General features: G+C 39.9%; 1 protein-coding gene across 2 annotated transcripts in view; it reads right to left on the reverse strand.

The window, feature by feature from the left end:
- Positions 1–1,117: 1,117 nt before the first annotated feature.
- LOC135472225 (sister chromatid cohesion protein PDS5 homolog B-like) overlaps positions 1,118–22,155 on the reverse strand; it is a 39,522-nt gene continuing 18,484 nt past the window's right edge. For both annotated transcript variants that reach the window (XM_064751620.1, XM_064751621.1), the window contains 18 exons: positions 22,039–22,129; positions 21,566–21,635; positions 18,738–18,861; positions 17,984–18,139; positions 17,597–17,665; positions 17,027–17,163; positions 16,514–16,637; positions 15,967–16,171; positions 14,907–15,021; positions 13,848–13,980; positions 13,464–13,586; positions 12,963–13,025; positions 12,060–12,298; positions 11,273–11,872; positions 9,751–9,858; positions 8,937–9,071; positions 7,872–8,025; positions 1,118–5,655 (listed from right to left, as the gene is read on the reverse strand). In XM_064751620.1, coding sequence (XP_064607690.1) covers positions 5,629–5,655; positions 7,872–8,025; positions 8,937–9,071; positions 9,751–9,858; positions 11,273–11,872; positions 12,060–12,298; positions 12,963–13,025; positions 13,464–13,586; positions 13,848–13,980; positions 14,907–15,021; positions 15,967–16,171; positions 16,514–16,637; positions 17,027–17,163; positions 17,597–17,665; positions 17,984–18,139; positions 18,738–18,861; positions 21,566–21,635; positions 22,039–22,129 — 2,673 coding nt within the window. In that variant the 3' untranslated portion in view covers positions 1,118–5,628. The remainder of the gene's footprint in view (positions 5,656–7,871; positions 8,026–8,936; positions 9,072–9,750; positions 9,859–11,272; positions 11,873–12,059; positions 12,299–12,962; positions 13,026–13,463; positions 13,587–13,847; positions 13,981–14,906; positions 15,022–15,966; positions 16,172–16,513; positions 16,638–17,026; positions 17,164–17,596; positions 17,666–17,983; positions 18,140–18,737; positions 18,862–21,565; positions 21,636–22,038; positions 22,130–22,155) is intronic.

A 22,155-nucleotide genomic window follows, 5' to 3' on the forward strand; every position in this document is an offset into this window, starting at 1 on the left:
AATTCCTCACTAAGCGATTAGCGTACAAGGATACATGTAGGCCAGATCTTGGTCAGATGGGTGTCAGTATACTGTGCTTGGGTGGTTTGGGGTAGGGGGTCATGCAAGACATGTGAGTGATGCATCATTATAAATGTATAATCGTGGGGCCTCTGTGGCGGAATTGGGCCAGGGCGCAATGACCCAGGAGCTTCTCAGAAGTATGTTGGCTTTAAGTTCAAGTCCAACTCATGCTGGTTTCTTCTCCGGTCTTCCAGCAACTTGTGGATGGTTGTGTGTTTCCATTGGGGAGACTTGCTGGCCACCTGTGTGTAAGTGAAATATTCTAGAGTACGGCATAAAACACCAATCAAATAAATAAATAAATTATAAGCATTGAGACTACCCTGAGCTACAAGGAACTAGAAACTACTGATATGAGCTGATATTATGGTAAACGACCCACTCAAAATTTACTTTCAGAGGTAAACAGATGTTATAAAATATTACTTTAATGCTTAAACATCAAACAAACCTCCAAACACCTTCACAGAAAAATAGAACTCTCAGAATCAAGGCCATGGATGAGTGAACATCTTACTAAAAGTTTGGGTCATTTGCCAACTGTTTAAAGGGTCCACCCAAAAACCTAACCAAACATTACACGACTGAAAAAGCCCTATCATTGTCACAGGTGTAATTACTTTGTTATTTGATTGATGTTAACGCCTTGCTCAAGAATTTTTCTAATGGCGGTCAGCATTATGGGTGGAGAAAACTCACCTTTGGCATGTAGTGGACAACCCTCTCAACTTTACATGTATCTGAGCCAGCACACTAACTACATGTATCTGAGCCAGCACACTAACTACATGTATCTGAGCCAGCACACTAACTACAAGTATCTGAGCCAGCACACTAACTACATGTATCTTAACCCTGAATGTATTGCCTGTGTTCAGTTCATGCTGACATGAGCAGATCACCCATGCTGGCGATCTCATATTGTTAGCGAAGATCACGACTGGCGATCGGACGTAATGAGTGATTTTATAATGTGGGAAAAAATTAAGGTGACATACAAAGTTGACTGGTGGTAAATATATTGAGTAATAAGCACAAGAACTTTACTCCTTTGTACACCTTAAATATTTTCAATACTTTATTCCATATGAATGACATTAATTCATGATTGCAACCAGATAACTACACAAACAAAGTGTCCCTGGTAAAAAATATAACTTTATAACATCACGTAAAAAAAACTACAGATGGTGTTAACGAATGACAAGCAATGATAAAAGTGAAATGGCATATTCATCTACCTCAGTACATGAAGAAGTCTTCTGCTATATTACAACTGGTATATTTACTTGTGTGGGAACCTTCACAATGACTTAAATATGTACAAACTTAACACGGAAGATGAACAGGTGAACGTATTACATGGTACCACAACCTGGCCCCAATTTCTTAAGAGAATTCAAAATAAATCCTGACAATTACTCAACAAGAGTACTTCATATGAATAAATGTTGTAGACTCTTCCTAAATAAAATTTCAGAAAACACAGCTCTAGATGGACACAGAACCCAAACTTTGCCACCTACAGAAATTCTGTGGCCTTATTACCAAGGGAGCAGTTTTGGGTGAAGTGAAGTTTGATAAAAGCTCTCGGTACAAATCCTTGCTTATGAACAATGATAGTGTTGTCTTCAGATCAGTTCAAATGTAACTTCACAGTATACACTCAGGATTAGGTAATCCAGGTCGTTCAGCAAGGCTACTGATCCTTGGGATACGTCATACTATCATGCCAGAAAAAACCGAGATGTTTAGAACACTTCTCCTTTAGTTGCACAACAGGATGCTTGTGGTGGAAACCCGCCTGAGCTGTACAGTATGCATACTGTAGTCATGACAACTGTGCCAGTCATAAATATATAAACACAAATCAAGCCCAGGCAGGAGGTACACAAATAAATACTTGAGGGATCTTGATTGGAAGAAATCATCTTGATGACAAACACAATATACTTCCTATGTATGTACACAAACTGGAGAATGCAATGCAGAAATTTGGCAGAAGACGGTAACCCTTTGCCATTCATACATTTATAATTAACTACATGACCATAAACTCTAAACTATGAACGGTGAAATGCACCATAAAACGTATACTAAAGAAAACTGAAGCAGGAATTTTTTAAACAAACCTGAAGCTGTGAACTAAGTTAAATGTACAAGTACCAAGCAGAAAGATAAATGAGCAACTAAGCTCACGAAAACCAGGAAAAGTGTAGGAAGTTAAATCTTATATACACAACTATGTAACCAGTGCTGTACCAACTGAAATAACCACCTGAAAAATATCTGCTCAAGTCTAAAATTTGGAGCGGCAAGCAATTCGTAACAGGGGACCTTTTCTGCTGTACTGGCAAGTGAAAAGTTCTGAATTCAAGTGTTGTTGTGGACCATCTTATTCCAAAATCATTGCCATCAAAAATCTTTCCCATAAATATGATATAAGATTTTAATAACCTGTTTTACTGAACAATTATGTGCAACTTTTCCAAACAAGATAAAACCCTTCTTTCTGTATCAAATTTACTGAGCAACGTTCTTGAGAACCTTTCAGGTAGAATCAAGCCGTTATATATCATATTCAATGTACCTTTAAAAACACATTGTTAATTGTGTTTTATTCCTTGACATTCTTTCTGGTCATCCAGATATTAGACCAGTCATTTCAATTCATTGACACTTCACTGAAGTCCATACAACAATGCAGAAACGCTGCCCCACTGTACATATATTTCTCCTTAACCATTTGTCAACAGACACAGTTTACTACATTCTGATTAATTAATTCACCTCATAGTGCCACTTCACATATTTTGTTAAGTTTGATTAATTTCTTATCAGAAAATCTTGTGTTGGTGTTGGTATCAAAAAATCTTTGTTTCTAAAGGTGCATTTTTAAATACCAAACTTAAGGTGAAATACAGTACCTATTGTAAACAAAGACGCATTGTTGTGAGACTCTACTGTCCTTTCCAAATCAGCCCTACTATACATGTACATGCAGTAGGCTAGGCCAGTGCTATGTGTACCATGATGTATACTGGCACTGAAAATGACACTAGCCAGTTAGTAACATTGCAAATGCCCTGTTATTGCCATGTATATGTTAACCATGTACTGTACTTCGAAGGTGTGACTTTGGACCACTTAAGAGATACATGGTAGACTGGCACACTGCTTTTCCTTTACAATCTTATTTTGTTTAAACCTAACTGCAATTCATCTATGTTTCTAAACATGTTGCGTAGACATGACGACCAACTGATTTAAACACACACCAGGTAGACCAATTGATAACATCATTTCTGGGCCGATCACAGTGTTACCGTAAACAGACATATCAACACAAGAATGGCACAGGTACTTTTGCCCCTACACACATGTATGTGTAGACCAATAGACTTGCTCTGAATTACCTCCTTAGTTACACGACACCCGCTATGACGTAACACGAGATTGGTTTTCGGGGCCTATGAGAAGTGGGACCTCACCTATTAAAGCATGCAGTATGTGGGTTATGTCATGACAGTGACAGATGTTTTCTGGGCAACAGAGCGTGAAAAAACATGATACCAGCCTTTGGAAGTCACAGAAATGTCAAAAGATTTTGAATTAGTAAATATCTGGGATTACAACCACCTCTTAATCCCACATTGTGTTTAACAAGAGCCAGGATTTTAAAATTACTTCCGAATACATTAAAAAATACAAGTTTATCCTGGGCTCTCCTGATAAGTTTACAAAATTAAAAAGTCTTAAAGCTGGATCTTTAGCTTATGCCACCTTAACTCTTAAACTTGCTCTCAGTCATTTTCTGATCCCACCTAACCTTAAGTTACTCCTGAAAAATATCTTTTAAACGGGCGTGACCTCAAGGGAGGTAATTTGCTGCGGGCCTATTTAGTTGTGTTTATAATTGTAACATTTCTGAAATCTGGCCCAAAAATTCGTGTTTATGAAATACCTGGACAGGTATTTTATTCTGCAGCTTTGAGTGCTCAGCATGCATGTGACAGGGGACGAGAATGTAGATAATGTAGAGTCAGTGCCATGGTAAAAAGGTCACAAGGTCACCTCAACGTCACGCTATCCATGGTCAGTGTCCAGGCAACCACTGCATCCTGAATCTCTACTAGGGTGGATGATGATGATTCAGTTTCAGTAACAGCCATTCACAATGAAAAGTGTACTATGGATCACCTAACTTGAAACTTCACAAGTAAACACCATACAGATACTCAATGAATACACTGGTAAATCTCAATCTGTACATGTGTTTCTCACACTGGATATGAGTGGGTAGCAATGTTGCCCAGTCCTGACGAATCTGTACCAAAGTTTGCATTCCTTGATGAATCAGTCCTTGCCCAGTCCTGATGAATCTGTACCTATGTTTGCATTCCCTGATGAATCAGTCCTTGCCCAGTCCTGACAATTCTGTACCTATGTTTGTATTCCTTAATGAATCAGTCCTTGCCCAGTCCTGACGATTCTGTATCTATGTTTGCATTCCTTGATGAATCAGTCCTTGCTAAGTCCTGACGAATCTGTACCAAACTTTGCATTACTTGACGAATCAGTACCCATGTTTGCATTCCTTGATGAATCAGTCCTTGCCCAGTCCTGACGATTCTGTATCTATGTTTGCATTCCTTGATGAATCAGTCCTTGCTAAGTCCTGACGAATCTGTACCAAACTTTGCATTCCTTGACGAATCAGTACCCATGTTTGCATTCCTTGATGAATCAGTCCTTGCCCAGTCCTGATGATTCTGTACCTATGTTTGCATTCCTTGATGAATCAGTCCTTGCTAAGTCCTGACGAATCTGTACCAAACTTTGCATTCCTTGACGAATCAGTACCCATGTTTGCATTCCTTGATGAATCAGTCCTTGCCCAGTCCTGATGATTCTGTACCTATGTTTGCATTCCTTGACGAATCAGTCCTTGACCTGTCGCTGATGAATTTGTACTGCTGTTTATTGTCCTTGATTACTCTGTGCCTATATTTCCCATCCATCCTTTATGAATATGTATCAGTATTTTCCAACCTTTATGAATATGAGCCAATGTTTGCCGAAGTCAGTAAGTTTGTATTGTACCACCATTGGCCAGTCCCCAAAGACACGTACCACAGTTGGCCAGTCCTCAGCAAGACCTGTACCACAGTTGGCCAGTTCTCAGAGAAACCTGTACCACAGCTGGCCAGTCCTCAATTTTGTACCACAGTTGCTCTGTCCTCAGGTAGACTTGTACCACAGTTGCTCAGTCCTCAGAGACCTGTACCACTGTTGGCCAGTCCTCACAGAGATCTTTACCACTACTGGCCACATTTGAAAATGCTCCCCACAGCCGACTGTAGAGGACACAAGCACACTTGAGGTAAGTTTTGCCTGGGAATGGTGTGTAATGTTTTATCACTGTACACTGAGTAGTCTCCTGCTAAGTGCTCACTGCTTGCTTGTGCACAATTGGCTTTCCATGGGAAGGACTGTCAGCTGTAAACATCCTCAAGTACAGGAGTTACTCCTGAGCTTGTGTACTGTCATCTGTAACTTCTCTCTTCACTTTCGTCTGTTTCGTCTTCGAATCTACAGAAGAGAGATCTTTGTTAACATGCTTCATACATCTATTTATGCGTCAAAATGACACTTATTGGAAAGAAGAGAGTTTTGTTTACAACAACTAAAATGATGATGCATGTTGACGTTGGTCACCAGTAGCTGAACACAACTTGTTTTATCTGAAGACATCTTGAGTACACCAGGTTACAATGGCTCAGTGTGTTTTGATGAGATTACATGATTTTAGACAGAATAGCTGTCTAGGTGAATTGTTTTTACATATATGAGCAAATTTCAGTAATCGTTAGGGAATACACTGAGTAAAAATGATTTCCAAAACTGGTAAACTGAGACAATCAAAATTGCTGGCTCAAACTCATGACTTTGGTCTACCAACTGAGCTAACCAGCCAGGTGGAAACGGTTAGGTTGTTATAGTTGTATGCAGTGAATGATTTCTCATAAAGACTCACAATGTTCATATTATAACAAACTAAAAGACAATTCAGTGATTTGATTTCTCAGTGTTGAAAATTATATCAATACTGGCTGTACATGCAATAAACAACATATGAACAGGACAAAAATCACCCGTTTCCCATGTGTACTATTCTATTCAGGGTTCCCATTAAAAACATTAAAAATTTAAAGGGTATGTGTCAGTTACAAGTTGCGAAGTTTTTTTGTTATATTTTACTGTACAGTTCTGTTCACAGTTTTAAGCTTTTTACGCTTCAATTCCGCTGTCAATCTCACACGATTTGCTTTAGCCAAGAAACCAAACAATAAAACAGTTAAAGACACACATTCACATTTATGTCTTTATCAACTAAATCTCTTGACAAATTGTGAATAATCATCCCTGGTTCTTCTAAATTATTTCTGACCTTGGCTAAATTAAAACTGCACATGAAAATGCTCCCCCAGGACCTAATCTGGCCTCAGAAGGGCATGGGGAGGAACCACCGGTGAGGGGCACCTCATTGTTGAATACTTCGATTCTCATACATTTTTAAGGGTCTCGGTTCCTATGGTTGACCTTCGCCCAACATGCACACCACAACACGTACCTAGCCCGAAAATTCAGTCTTTGGATGGCTTGTATTTACTCATATGTGGAAAACTCTGCCATCCTGGATGATGTACATCTGATCATCACATTGTATCATAGCTACCCCAGGCCATCATTTAAAAGCTGTTTGATGTGGTAACAAACCCTGTTTTTTGAAGTTGAGTTAGGTCGGTGTGCATTTTTTTTTTGTTTTTTTTTTGAAAGTAAATTAAAAGTAATTCCCGGCCCGCATAATCTGAATGCTAATTGAATTATCACGGGTCCAATTTTCGTCACCTGCTTCAGGGCATACATTTCTGATTTTAAATGCACTTTAAAAACTTTGCTGTTTATAACCAAGTTCTTTCACACTGAAGTCAAACATGCCTTCTTGTTTCTAGATCCAAAAATTTACGAACTTTAAACCTAAACAACTGAAGTTGAAAGGCATCCACTGCTTTCGCCACTGTGGCGAAGGACGCCAGTTTGCTTTCACCACACAGAGATTATATTCGTCATGTGGCGAATGGCTAGTCCAAGCCTAGCAACTAAGTAAATAGTCTGAGTCTTATATTGAATTCGGGCTGTTTCATTTTTATTTTGTTTTTTTTTTTTGACACAAAGGGCACTTCAAGGGGACGGCAGACGTCCGGTTATCGGACCCCGAGAAGGGCTGGCTTAGGCCCTGACCATGCATTTCATTAGCGGCAGTGTGGACAGCAACCAATCAGGATACATGTACGTATTTCGTTTTGTTGTCAACCAATGTTGTTGTTGAACTTATAATGTGTAAGTCACTTTTGTTTAAAATTATCCCTATGCAGATATGTATCCACGAAATGTTTACGAAAGGGACTCTAAATAATATTCAAGGCCCATATTTGATTTTTCCAAACCATGAACAAAAATTCAATACCAGTTCAAGGACTTCAGAGTCATAAATAAAATTTACAACCATTTCCTGAATTCCACACCATGTCGGAATCCTGTCTATTTCTAGATGGAAAATTTTCGGCACTTATGCACAATTTAGGATTTTGCCCTATATAATTGTCTGATTTACTACATCATTACAGAGTTTACAAAATATTGTTTGTAATTTGGCCCATTTCAGATTCTTGTTAACAGTTCATTGCTTTTAATTCTTTCGCTGTTGGGACCACGTGCTATAAGAACATGTATGGAGTACGTACCACTATTGTTTCCTGTTCAGAGTTGTCTTCTCCTGCTGCCTGTATTGCGCGGCTCAGAGCCTCAGCTTTGTCTGGACTCTCCTGGGAGTCCGTCTCTGGCGTCTGTACGTCATCACCATCTGACGTGCCATTAGACAGTGTACCAGCCCGTCGCCTGTCAAACAAGACATATGTTAACCAACCTTCGTTCATACAGAGTAAATAGGCACTAGACAAGCCGCTGAGTAAATCTGATAAATTCCGTGCACGACATATAAAACATACCCGGCTGACACAGTTAGTAGTTATCTAAAGTCAGCGTTCAATTCTCAGTCAACACATGTATTCTGCTATCAGTTGTATCTGCTAACTTTGCTAATTCTAATGTAAAGTTCTGAATTACTAAAATTTCAGTTAGAATACCTTTTTCGTTCAACCTACCCCCAAACAAATACTGTATTCAACCTGAAGAGGCCACGTTTCTGATTGATTCATCCACCTTATAGGGGAGTTTAATTGTTTTTTTGTAATGTCTGATTAATTTGATATCAGACAAATTTAAGTCTTGGTATCAAAAGTATCATTTCAAGGCCTCTACATGCTTTTGAAAGTGCATTTTTACATCCCATATGTTAGATGAAATACATCATGCTAGCTTTCTCTCTGGCCATACATGAGACGGTGTCTGGCAGCAACCTGCGGATGGTCATGGGTTTCCCTCGGGTTCTGCCCACCTTCCTCTCACCATACTGCTAGCTGATGGCGTGAAAGTGAAATATTCTTGAGTACGACATAAAACGCCTGTCAAGTCAATTACGGGAAATACAGTAAGTAACATTCCTTCACCAAGTTTGTCAGCCAATAAAACTCCAGTCCAAGTTAAGCCCACAAGCAATTTCTGTATACCTGTACAGCACTTCCACCAACACCTCAATCTCTCCTGTCACCTCACCAGACATGCTTTTTACATCTACAGGATTGTGCTAGAAAGTATTGGTTTACGACTGAACGACTACAGCTTCACACATGTTGTCAAGATTTCTTGTAAAAAGACAAAATGCTCTAGAAAACCATGCATGAACTTACACATTCCGTCTGGTCACTGCTGTTTTTTTAGGGAGAATATCAGTAATTTTGGTCTGTTTTTTCCTGGAGGCTGTTGGTGAGGGAGAATCAGAAGCCTGTCTGGACTCCTTTGATGTGCTCCTCGTAGGCTTCACTCTAAGTATAAACATAACAGATACATGAACATTGCTGAATCAGAAGGGTGTGTTACATGTATGTCCCAGTTGCGATATCAAGGAACATGACATTTGCCTGAGGATCTTTTCAACCTACTGCATTTGTGAATGGGTTGTTTGGAAGTGTCGAAAACATGACATGAAAATCTTACAAAAAAAAAAAAACCCATCTATTTTTAGATAAATGGCTTATTAGTCATCAGCCAAATTTTGAGCTGGGACAAGTTGAAATGACAGCAAAAATAAGTGAGTTCAACAGTAAGATTTAATTTGCATCTGCCACTCCTATGCATCTGGACATCTTGCGCACACGTTATGGTGCTAGTCTCGTTGCCGTGTTAAGAATAACCGCTTGTTGAAACTGACTGAAGCTTAGGGTAGTCAGACATGGTGAAACCCAACATCCTGTGGAAAACCCAACACCCTGTGGACAAACCCAACACAACACCCTGTGGAGAACCGAACACCCTGTGGAGAACCCAACACAACACCCTGTGGAGAACCCAACTCCCTGTGGAGAACCCAACACCCTGTGGAGAACCACACACGTCAAACTTTCACCTTAATCTGCTACATGCTTCATTATCTCTACAAAACAACACAAACATACACGTAGCACTGTGTCAAGCATTCAGCTATAGTATCTACAGATGACCTACGTTTTAGAGGCCGGGGACGGAGGTGGGGCTGATCGTAACCGTGACGATGGCCGGGAGTTCTGTGAGCTTTCTGTTTCGGAGGTCTCTGAGTTTTGATTATCTGAAGACCTGAAACAGAGACAAGCACCTCAGTAATGCTCTCTATTTATTTATTTGATCTTTTGACCATATTTTAATAGTGGTGGGTACAGATCTACCATGCGTACCTGATCTATAGATCAATATTATGGCACTCTGAAAATCTAAACAGCTGATTAATGTTACAGGTATCAAATACTGATGGGGGAAAAAAGCTGTACAAGTCAAGGGAGATAAGTCTGCAGCTGATCACAAGAGCATAGCAGAGAAAGATTTGTTTCAGCTTCTGGCTGCCTAACCCACAAACTCCACAGTCACAAGGTAAATGGAACAAATAAACAGCCAAAGCAAATTGTAATGAGGTATGATTTGGGGAACAAAAATGAACTCTGGGTGACAGAAAGCTGGCAAGAGGTTTATGAAATGGCCCATGACATCAGTGGGTTTTTTTTAAAGCGTTTTTGGAAAGAAAGAGATCGATCAATGTGTTGATAATTTCAATAGTTATATGACTTGTCAACAACAACCAGGCTAAAGACACTTTATCATCAGAACGGGTTTAGCACTTTCAAAACATTGTTTGCCTTTCGAAGGTCTTGCCAGAGATATATTTTTTCACATTCCTGCATGATAAAACCTGATAAATGACATTCATCCTTCTCTAACAAGTGTCTCCACTTACAGCTTGAACAAAGTATTTGGGCCAAGCCTCCATCACAGAATCTTTGTCCAGAACATCTCTTATAAATCTGATCACACACCTGACATTCTGCTCATAAGACCCCCCCCCCCCCCAACCCTTAATAGTTCTGGTGGGCGGTTTTCTCTTTTGTAGAATCCTGGGGTCAATTTCATGAAGCATACTTAGTCTTAAGTAGCCCTTAGCTAAGTGTACTTTGTATCTCTAAAACACACGTTGTCATGGTATTTACGGGCATACTTAGCTAAGTGAGCATCATGACACTGACTCCAGCACTTAGTTCACCAGGTGTGAAACAATAGTTATTCTCCAAGCAATGGGGTTTTGATAGGCCTTTTTTCTCTTTTGTAGACACCTGCACTTATTTCACCAGGTGTGAAACAGTAGTAACTCTCCGTGTAATGGCATATTGATGGGCGTTTCTCTATCCTGTAGAATCCTGCACTTATTTCACCAGGTTTACCAGATTTGGGACAATAGTAATTATCCATGTCATTGACTTAAATTTCTGGCATGTTACCTGGTGTGACACACTGCTAACTAAAGTATAGCTGACACTATATCATTGCTCACACACAACTTTCCTAAATCTTACTCGAAAAAAAAAAAAATAAAATAAAATAAAATTGAAAAGTATATATAAATTTTAGATACTAGCTTTACTGAATAGGTATAACTAAGCACCTTTGCAGGTTCTAAAGAAAATGTCTGGCACCAAATCTGGCAGAGATGCCGGTTACTTACTCTGACTGCTTGGCCAACTCCGCTCGGGTGACTTTCCTGCTGCCAGTGTGGGCCGCACCACGCTGTCGCTTCACAGGTGAGCTGTCTACACTTGTGTCTGAAGTTCTGGAGCGCTTGCCAGGTGAAGACTCTGGAGATTCTTCTGCGGCTCGTTTCCGTGTAGCTGTCACACTTTCTTGTGTGGACTTCCCGGTTTTTTTCCCATTGACAGTCGACTTTTTGGGGGAAGAGCTCTGGCTGGAGGCTGAGGAAACACTGGGACTGGGGCCGGCTGAATTTGCTCTCCCCGCTGGGCGACCTCGCCCTCTTTTCAGTGGGGATGCTTTCTTAAAGTTCACACGTATACTTTTACTTGGAGATCTAGGGCTTGCCTTTGATCTAGTGACTTTTAACTGTTTTTGTGTTATGGGAGATTTCACAGGTGAGCCCTTTCCCTTGATTGGCTTCATAAATGGGGCATCACCCTTTTTTTTCACAGTGATAGTTTTTGCTCTCTTGCCTGAGCCTTGTTTAGGTGGGGGTTTCTCTGGGCTGCTCTCCCCCTCTGTGTTTGAAGCTGAGTCCTGAGCTGCTCTCCTCTTCCCCTTGTTCTGTGCTTTCCTGAAATGTCAACCAAGAAAATGAGCTCTTTTTTTCTTTTGTCTGGGGAGACACATACACGTCTCAAGATGACGTGGGGCTTCTTAAATTGGATCATCTGACAAATTGTAGAGTACGATATTAAACCCCACTCACTCACTCTTAAACTTAGAACGAACAACCCAAACAGACAAATAACTTGACTTACTTTTCCTTCATCTCTCTCTTAGCCCTCTCCTTTTCCTCTCTTTCCTTCTCTCTCTTCTCCTTCCTCTCTGCCTTCAGTTTCTCCTCCAGGTCTTTCTTCTTGGGTGTGCGTGCTGTCAGGTTGATGACTGGCTTAGGGCTCTCAACTATGATGGTTGTGGTGGTACCCTGGGTTACTGGCTTGTAAATCTTAGACAGTCGCTGTGGAGCGCTGGGGATTAAACCTTCAATGATCTCTTTCTGTTAACAGAACACATAAACCAAGTACGAAATACATGTGTTTAAGGGTCTCCTGATGTCAGATATCTGCAAATTTCTTTTTGACTATATCTTGGTTTATCCTGAACATAGCTAAACTATAAAAGGCTCAAAATAATCGTTATTAAACATAGAATATATACAACCTCTACAAAGCAATCAGTAAATTAAGATTAATGTAATTATGACCACATAAAATGGCTTGGACTAAAACATGCATATCTCTTTGTCTCTCTCATGTACATGTATAAACTATCAGGTAAAACAGCCCTCAACTGATAATGTAGGGCATTCCGTTTGTCCTTCTGGGAAATACCATATTTTTGATCACTAAACAGCTGAAGAAATGCAACTGACATAAATCATAAACTTTAGATGATTAATCTGACACTGATATGGTCAGAAATTTCCCAAAATAAGGGTAGGGTGCTCTGGGGGATGTAGAAAGCTTGATTTGTGTCAAAGTCTGTGTGAAAGTTTGTGTCACCAAGTTGAAAACTTTCGAAGTTCTGCAATGTTCTTGCCCATTCCATTTAAACATACGAACATACAGACAACATTTTTATGTCCCTTTACCACTTCTGTTTGTGTGTGTGCTGGGGAGAAATTATTGTCTGGCTTGTTATTGGTCAAACATAACACTTACCTGTACTTTTGGGGCATCAAACTGGAACTCCTTTGGTAGGTAAGAGTCTGTATTGCTGAAATCCTACGATCAGAATCAGAACAGTAAGTGAGCATATAATGCACCCACATACGCTTGAAAAAGTAACAGTAGATCAGTATGAAATTTACTATACATTATACAAAACGTCACATGATGTTACACTACCAGCAGGTTGAACAGTTGAAGGAAAAAATCCCAAAGGCTTATGCACAAACATTTGCAGTACCTCAGAAACCTCATGGGATGTGATCTCCTGGGGGAACTCTTCAGGGGCATTCCAAATTGTAGAACACTTTAGAAAACTTTCACAGGACAATGACCAGTTTTAATTTTCAAGTCATGAAACCACACAGAGAATATGAATGTCTTAAATGAACAGTGAGAGAAGCTTCACAAGAAGCCGTACAATACAGGGCTAGGATGTATGTCTCCTGTTTAATGAAGGTACTGATGTCACAGAAAATGTCTGTGAAGACCCACCTTATCTGGTTTGGCGAACAACTTTGAGGGCAGCAGTGGTTCAGCCTTACTCTCCTTCAGGACAAATGAGGTGGTTTTAGTCAGCACTAAACCTAGTGCCAAATCACATACTGCATACAGTTTCTGAAAGGTAACAAGTTCTCATTTAGCACTCAAACAATGCACCGAGATATCATAAATTCATTCATCGCAAGATAAATTCTTCAGATTTTCAAGAAAAAGTGCAGTGCAATTATACCATAATGCATAGCCAATCAAAACTGAACAGCTAGAATCACAAGTAACACGAATCTGTAAATGGAAAAAGTCCATGCTGATAATGTCAGTGTACTATCACCTCCATGTATTGTAATTTACAGAAGAAAAACTGACGTACAAACTTACCTTGTTCATTTCTTCATCATCTGGACCTTGCACATCTTTAGTCTGTTTAATGTTTTGTAACATTCTACGGTAAAAGTTGTAGTTGTAATCATCGTTCTTTGTCATTAAGGGTTCCAATATAAACCAGAGGCAGCTGCAAATAGACAGAGACGCTGCTGATGTCAAACAAACAAACAGGAAGTCTGCTGATGTCAGACACACAAACAAGAAGTCTGCTGATGTCAGACACGCAAACAGGAAGTCTGCTGATGTTAGACACGCAAACAAGAAGTCTGCTGCCAAACATCTATAGAGAAATTCTGCAAAAGTCAAAATGTGTTCATGTCAACTTCACTTGTTTTCTACTTCTTAATGGGCAATGCACAGGAAGTGATAGTCACAAAAAAATGGCTGAACTTTCTCGATGAAGTCTGAAAATATACCCAACTTCCAAATTATATTTGCAATCACCTGTTCTGGTGAAATCTGATGTTTTTTGCTTTTCTAATTTTAAACAAAAAAGTTTGAAATCAGACAAATGGAGGAAAATTCAATACTACCTGGGCATGAGAGTTCACATCTAGCTTCTGCTTATCTCTGCCATTTATTTGGAGTAACTTATTACCAGGTGGAACCCAGTGTTTTGTTCCCTGACATGCATGATGCACCAATGAAGTCCTTTATACAGGTATGTGTTTGAACTACTAAAATGAATAAACACTACTGAAACTCCTGAAAATGTTTCTTGTTCCTTCAATTCAGAAGACAAAATATAATGGAGCAGAAAATATGGCATCACTTGTTATAATTCACTAAAAGCTCTACCACATGGACTTCAGATATTAACATAACTATGTCAAGTCCCTACACAGACCTTGTGTGTATTGTACCAGAAAGATTATCAATCTTGAATGAAGAAATACCATTTCTGGGTTGCATCCTTAATAACAATATACTAATATAGCTTAATAATAGATAAATGGTAACTGTGTATATGTCGGTGGGAAAGTTTTCCATCCTGTCAAACTTTAGTGCATGAAAATCTGCCCACAAGACTGAGAGGGTATGGCAGTGACTTACTCTTTGATATTGGTGAGGGCCTCCAGGTGGTCATGAGTCTTCAGGTCTGGATCGTGGGCAAGCAGGTGTACAGTGTAGGGTAACACGTAGTCCGGCAAGAGTGAGAACATCTTGGCTGTAATACACAAACAAGTAGTGCACTCTTCACTCTGTTATTGAGTATGGGAATATTTCACTTGGAAGTTAAGTGTGTAAGTAACCCATAGGGGCCTCCTGGCTCAGTTGGTTAGTGCGCTAGAGCCTCTCGACTATGCGGTTGCTGTGAGTTCAAGTCCAGCTAATGCTGGCTACCTGCCGATGGTCTCCCAGCTACACGCAGATGGTTGTGGGTTTCCCTCGAACTGTGCCCGGTTCCCTCCCACCATAAAGCTGGCTGCTGCCATAAAATTGAAATATTCTTGAGAACGGTGTAAAACACCAATCAATCAAATAAATAAATAAGAAACCAACACTGGGCAGATCTTGGAGAATATCATCCCCCTTTTCATCCAACTTGGAGCTGAGCAGAGGACTTCATTCGTTAAGGAGCTGTCGGATTCTCGAGTCCAAAATCATGGTCTTTGTACAAAAGATTTCTATAAGATGCAAACACTCGTTCATTGAGAGTAATTCTTTAAGGCCTAAATCCTGTGTATCTCCTTGAAAGGTCAACATCATTTAATTATTAATTTGACTGATGTTTTTTCGCTGCACTCAAGAATCTTTCAACTGTATTTTGATGGGAGGAATACTGCCCAGAGCTCTGGGGAAGCCCACGAACACCCACAGGTAGTAGGCAGACCTTCTCATGTACAACTGGAGAAAACAACAGCACAAGCTGAACACAGACTGCATTGTTGAGAGGCTCCTGGCCTAGGGCACTATGCTGCGCTAGCACGTTAGCCACTTGGCCACGGAGGCCCCCAAAATTGTTTTTCATTACTTTTATAATGGCCATTTATCTACCAAAGTGGTATTTCTTGTGATCCTGGATCTGATAAACCACTGTGTACACTGATCAGTAACATGGTGTTCATTGTGGTAAGTATGAGAAGCCTTCTCAGTTCTGTGGCACACTTACCCCCTGCAGAGGGGTTCTGCCTCAGGTATTCACGACGTTTCTGGATATTTGCTGCCAGGAAGGATTTCACCTGTACACGCCTCTCCTTGAGGGGATCATTAGCTGCCAGAGAGAAGATGCTCATGTACTCCAGGGGCAGCCTTAACGATAACAAACCCTTGTTCAGCTTCTGGGCAAATCTCAGCCGCACCTCGTAGCAACTATCCTGTAACACAAGGGTTAAAAACTGAGTTATAATGACTGTGGTATTGGTGAAAAACTGAGAACAACTGTGGAACATAAAGCAAAATACAACAATACAACCAGTTCAAGATTAACACTATCTACTCAGCCAACAATCTACCCAAACCTTCTATATTGTTTTCCCTTATTAACCCTATTGATAGCATTGCTATTTCTTTTTCTATTCATCAGAATGAGCGAATCAGTTTCCTTACAAATTCATCTAATACTTTGGTACAGAATAAGATAACAACAAAACATCTAAGGTTAAACAAATTTAACGATTATTTTACGTCAGGGGAGACAATCAATAAATGACTATTACGTTAATAAGCAGGGCCATGGTTTGGAACTGCTCCCTGGTGACGATCTCAGCATAGGCCGGCTCCTCTGCCATCTTCAACATGCAGCATCCAGCCTCTAATCTTAACCGTGCTAGCTCTGGTTTGCTGAGAGAGAGGCACAAAACAACAAACACAATGAGTAAAAATTAGGGTTTTTTCAGGTCCACTTTCAAATTTGCAACAAATATTCTACAGTTACACAAGCTTATATAAAATGACTTTATAAGCTGAGCTTGAAAATCAGAAATTAGAAATCAACTGCAACATGGCTTTAACTCAACAGATCGGCCTTGCTGACACTGCTGGAATTAATATTGCAAAGGGAATCAGTTCCTTCTGTTTGACTATTAAATTTACCAACTTTGACCCACAACACTGTAAAACGACAGAAAGGCAATACTAAGCTAGCTTAGGCAGCACTGAGTACATTCTGAGCTAACATGCTGATTCTTTTTTGTTTTCTACAGCAGTTACTACACTGAATGCTAACTGACTTGATCTTTCCGTGTTCCATGAGATCTCCGTCATGGATGATGACATTATGGAGCAGTCTAAGCGTGGAGGAGCCAGAGTTCGTAGCATTGCTCTTCAGGCCTTGTAACCAACGTACTAACATCTTTAATGCTTGGATCTGGGATGACAAAGGCATTAGAAACATGAACATCATGCACAAAATATACCTAAAACAAGATTTTACAAATGTTTTCCATGAATAAATTAGTCCTCACACATTCATGTTAAATGTTTAGTCATAGATATTGATTTCTACCATGGTCTCTTGATACATGCTGTCAATTCTATGTAAAGTAAATATGGACATTTAAAAATGAAAAAAAAAAGCGAACAAAACAAATCAATATTATCTCTACACTGCTACCAAGTTTTACATTTTATTTAGCATATAATTAAGTTTACAATCATCTTTCCAAAACAATAACACAACCAAAATCCATGTGCCACAGTTCAGATTCTGCCTAAAATTTTGAGTTCATTCATGAAGGTTTCTGATGATAGACAGAGTGACAACAGAACAAGTTGTGTATGTGACACCAAGGTGGATATACCTTAGACTGGGTTTCCTCTGTGACACGGTGGTCTGAATACCAACTTTCTGATGTCATTGGGCCTTCAGTCTGCAGGAAAGTAGGAGTGAATAATGATGCTTTTCCTACATCACTAATTTAAGGAATTTGATAGCATGTATGTAATGTAAGGGATGGTTCCTTTGTTTATTTTTAACACTTAGTGCAAATATCAGATAATGCGAAAACAGTCATCTCTAGAGTTCAACGGACAGGAGCACATCAGTTTGTAGACTTACAAAAGTCGCAACACCACATCAGAAAAAGGGTGTTCTTCTGCATTTAAAGAATGGCTGAACATGGAAAAGAAATCTGAAAACAGTTAATTGTGACTGAAGAATTGTAACAAATCTTCCCCTAGCCGATTACCCTGTCCTGCATGAGCAGTTCCTTGACAATGACTTTAGAGACAATTGACTTTATGTCGGAGGCGAATTCCTGAGGGCAGAGCTGAGCAATATGACCAAGAGCCACAATGGAAGTCAGGTAATTAGCTGAGTCAGGGTTTAACGACTTCTTAATGTGCTGAAAGGATAATACAATTCACCTGTCACACAAACAGTCATTACTTTTCATAACAGTACAGTAACATGCAGATGATTTTAAAAAGCTTTTGATAAAGGTTTTAGTTACACACTATGGAAAACACTAAAATATTGCAAATGGAAATACATTTCACAAAGTGTATGTTGTTCTGGAGTAATTTATGTATGTTAGTGATAACAAGAAACATTACATAAAGCCATCACTAACTGAAATGGCTCATGTTCAACTGTTGCAGGAGGTTTTGTTAACTCTGTTTAGACAGCAGCTCTCAAAGTATGAAAACAGTGACATTCAGAGGGATAGCCTTACGACTTTCACACAAGGGTGATATCCTCTTCCCTTAAGACTTTCACACAAGGATGATATCCTCTTCCCTTAAGACTTTCACACAAGGGTGCTATACTCTTCCCTTAAAATATGTCACTTGCTCCTTTTTAACCAGGCAAAAAATTAACAGACAAGCAATGTCTCCATGCCCATTTATTTGCAAAGTGTACATCTGTTCCCAACTCCTTTTAATTTCTTGCTAGGCATCTGAAATGGGTCACAATTCTGTGCGTCCTGTCACAAGTCTTACCTCAAACACTTGAGTGAGTGCAGCCTCTTTGTTCTCACAGATCACACCGATACAGCGGATGGCATGCTTGGCTTGTTTGGGGGTGCCCAGCTTAGCCAGGCTCTGTAACACAGGCAGCAGGCTCCTGAAACAAGAAGTATTCTCTGTTTTATAGTGACCAGTCATAGGATCCACTCATACTGGTGCACAGTGACTAGGTAAACTACCTTCCTCCTGTTACACTTTCTGTTTTATAGTGACCAGTCATGGGATCCACTCACACTCGTGCACAGTGACTAGGTAAACTACCTTCCACCTATAACATTTTCTGTTTTATAGTGACCAGTCATGGGATCCACTCATACTGGTGCACAGTGACTAGGTAAACTACCTTCCACCTGTTACACTTTCTGTTTTATAGTGACCAGTCATGGGATCCACTCATACTAGTGCACAGTGACTAGGTAAACTACCTTCCTCCTGTTACACTTTCTGTTTTATAGTGACCAGTCACAGGATCCACTCGTACTGGTGCACAGTGACTAGGTAAACTACCTTCCACCTATAACATTTTCTGTTTTATAGTGACCAGCCATGGGATCCACTCATACTGGTGCACAGTGACTAGGTAAACTAACTTCCACCTGTAACACTTTCTGTTTTATAGTGACCAGCCATGGGATCCACTCATACTGGTGCACAGTGACTAGGTAAACTACCTTCCACCTATAACATTTTCTGTTTTATAGTGACCAGCCATGGGATCCACTCATACTGGTGCACAGTGACTAGGTAAACTACCTTCCACCTATAACATTTTCTGTTTTATAGTGACCAGTCATAGGATCCACTCGTACTGGTGCACAGTGACTAGGTAAACTACCTTCCACCCGTAACACTTTCTGTTTTATAGTGACCAGTCATGGGATCCTCTCATACTGGTGCACAGTGACTAGGTAAACTACCTTCCACCCATAACATTTTCTGTTTTATAGTGACCAGTCATGGGATCCACTCATACTGGTGCACAGTGACTAGGTAAACTACCTTCCACCTGTTACACTTTCTGTTTTATAGTGACCAGTCATGGGATCCACTCATACTAGTGCACAGTGACTAGGTAAACTACCTTCCACCTGTAACATTTTCTGTTTTATAGTGACCAGTCATGGGATCCACTCATACTGGTGCACAGTGACTAGGTAAACTACCTTCCACCTGTTACACTTTCTGTTTTATAGTGACCAGTCATGGGATCCACTCATACTGGTGCACAGTGACTAGGTAAACTACCTTCCACCTGTTACACTTTCTGTTTTATAGTGACCAGTCATGGGATCCACTCATACTAGTGCACAGTGACTAGGTAAACTACCTTCCACCTATAACATTTTCTGTTTTATAGTGACCAGTCATGGGATCCTCTCATACTGGTGCACAGTGACTAGGTAAACTACCTTCCACCTGTTACACTTTCTGTTTTATAGTGACCAGTCATGGGATCCACTCATACTAGTGCACAGTGACTAGGTAAACTACCTTCCACCTGTAACATTTTCTGTTTTATAGTGACCAGTCATGGGATCCACTCATACTGGTGCACAGTGACTAGGTAAACTACCTTCCACCTATAACATTTTCTGTTTTATAGTGACCAGTCATGGGATCCACTCATACTGGTGCACAGTGACTAGGTAAACTACCTTCCACCTGTAACATTTTCTGTTTTATAGTGACCAGTCATGGGATCCACTCATACTAGTGCACAGTGACTAGGTAAACTACCTTCCACCTGTTACACTTTCTGTTTTATAGTGACCAGTCATGGGATCCACTCATACTGGTGCACAGTGACTAGGTAAACTACCTTCCACCTATAACATTTTCTGTTTTATAGTGACCAGTCATGGGATCCACTCATACTAGTGCACAGTAACTAGGTAAACTAACTTCCACCCGTAACACTTTCTGTTTTATAGTGACCCGTCATGGGATCCACTCATACTGGTGCACAGTGACTAGGTAAACTACCTTCCACCTATAACATTTTCTGTTTTATAGTGACCAGTCATGGGATCCACTCATACTGGTGCACAGTGACTAGGTAAACTACCTTCCACCCGTAACACTTTCTGTTTTATAGTGACCAGTCATGGGATCCTCTCATACTGGTGCACAGTGACTAGGTAAACTACCTTCCACCTGTAACATTTTCTGTTTTATAGTGACCAGTCATGGGATCCACTCATACTGGTGCACAGTGACTAGGTAAACTACCTTCCACCTATAACATTTTCTGTTTTATAGTGACCAGTCATGGGATCCACTCATACTGGTGCACAGTGACTAGGTAAACTACCTTCCACCCGTAACACTTTCTGTTTTATAGTGACCAGTCATGGGATCCTCTCATACTGGTGCACAGTGACTAGGTAAACTACCTTCCACCTGTAACATTTTCTGTTTTATAGTGACCAGTCATGGGATCCACTCATACTGGTGCACAGTGACTAGGTAAACTACCTTCCACCTATAACATTTTCTGTTTTATAGTGACCAGTCATGGGATCCACTCATACTGGTGCACAGTGACTAGGTAAACTACATTCCTCCTGTAACACTTTCTGTTTTAACGTATAAGAGAAAAATACATGAAGTGTATGTCCTCACAAGAATAATAGATGAAGCGTATGTACTCTACAGAATTGTAAATGAAGCATATGTACTCAAGAGAATAACAAATGAAGCCTATGATACGTATTCAAGAAAATAGCAAACGAAGTGTATATATGTACAAGGATAATAAATGAAGTGTACATACTCATAATAAACAAAGCAGAGATACTCACGAGAACACAGCAGGAAACCTTTCCTGAAGATTGTGGCCCGTGTTGGCAAAGATCTGCAGCGTCAAGTCCACTGAAACCATGCAGGAAAAGGGCGTCAACACTAACACGTGGTTCAACTGAACAATCTATTATCTAACTTTCTGTGCTTCATGTTTTATACAACACTGCACACATGTACAGATCTACAATATTTTCTCCTTTCTTTCTTCTATTATTGACAGCATGATCACATAAGGGGGAGACAACTCTATTATATTACAAACCATAAACTATTAACTACAACTCTCAACACAAATGACCTTATATGTAAGCCATCCCATTCTAAAATGTACCAGAAAAATTTCATCGTTCAGTTATTAAAAAGACCATAATCCTTTCACTGAAAGCTGAGAATTCATGAAAGCCCATTGCTACATGTGCTTTTACATATTTCACATTCAATAACGTCTGGACTCCAACTTATCATTGCTCACCTATGATATCATCCTCATTTTTGAGGAACACAATCAGCTGCCCAAATACCTCATCAGCATCAAAGTGTTTAGGGAACGCCCAAGACAATGCCTGGAATATAATATTTTAATAAAAGA

The sequence above is a fragment of the Liolophura sinensis genome, chromosome 8 (assembly GCF_032854445.1).
Source record: "Liolophura sinensis isolate JHLJ2023 chromosome 8, CUHK_Ljap_v2, whole genome shotgun sequence".
Classification (NCBI taxonomy): Eukaryota; Metazoa; Mollusca; class Polyplacophora; order Chitonida; family Chitonidae; genus Liolophura; species Liolophura sinensis.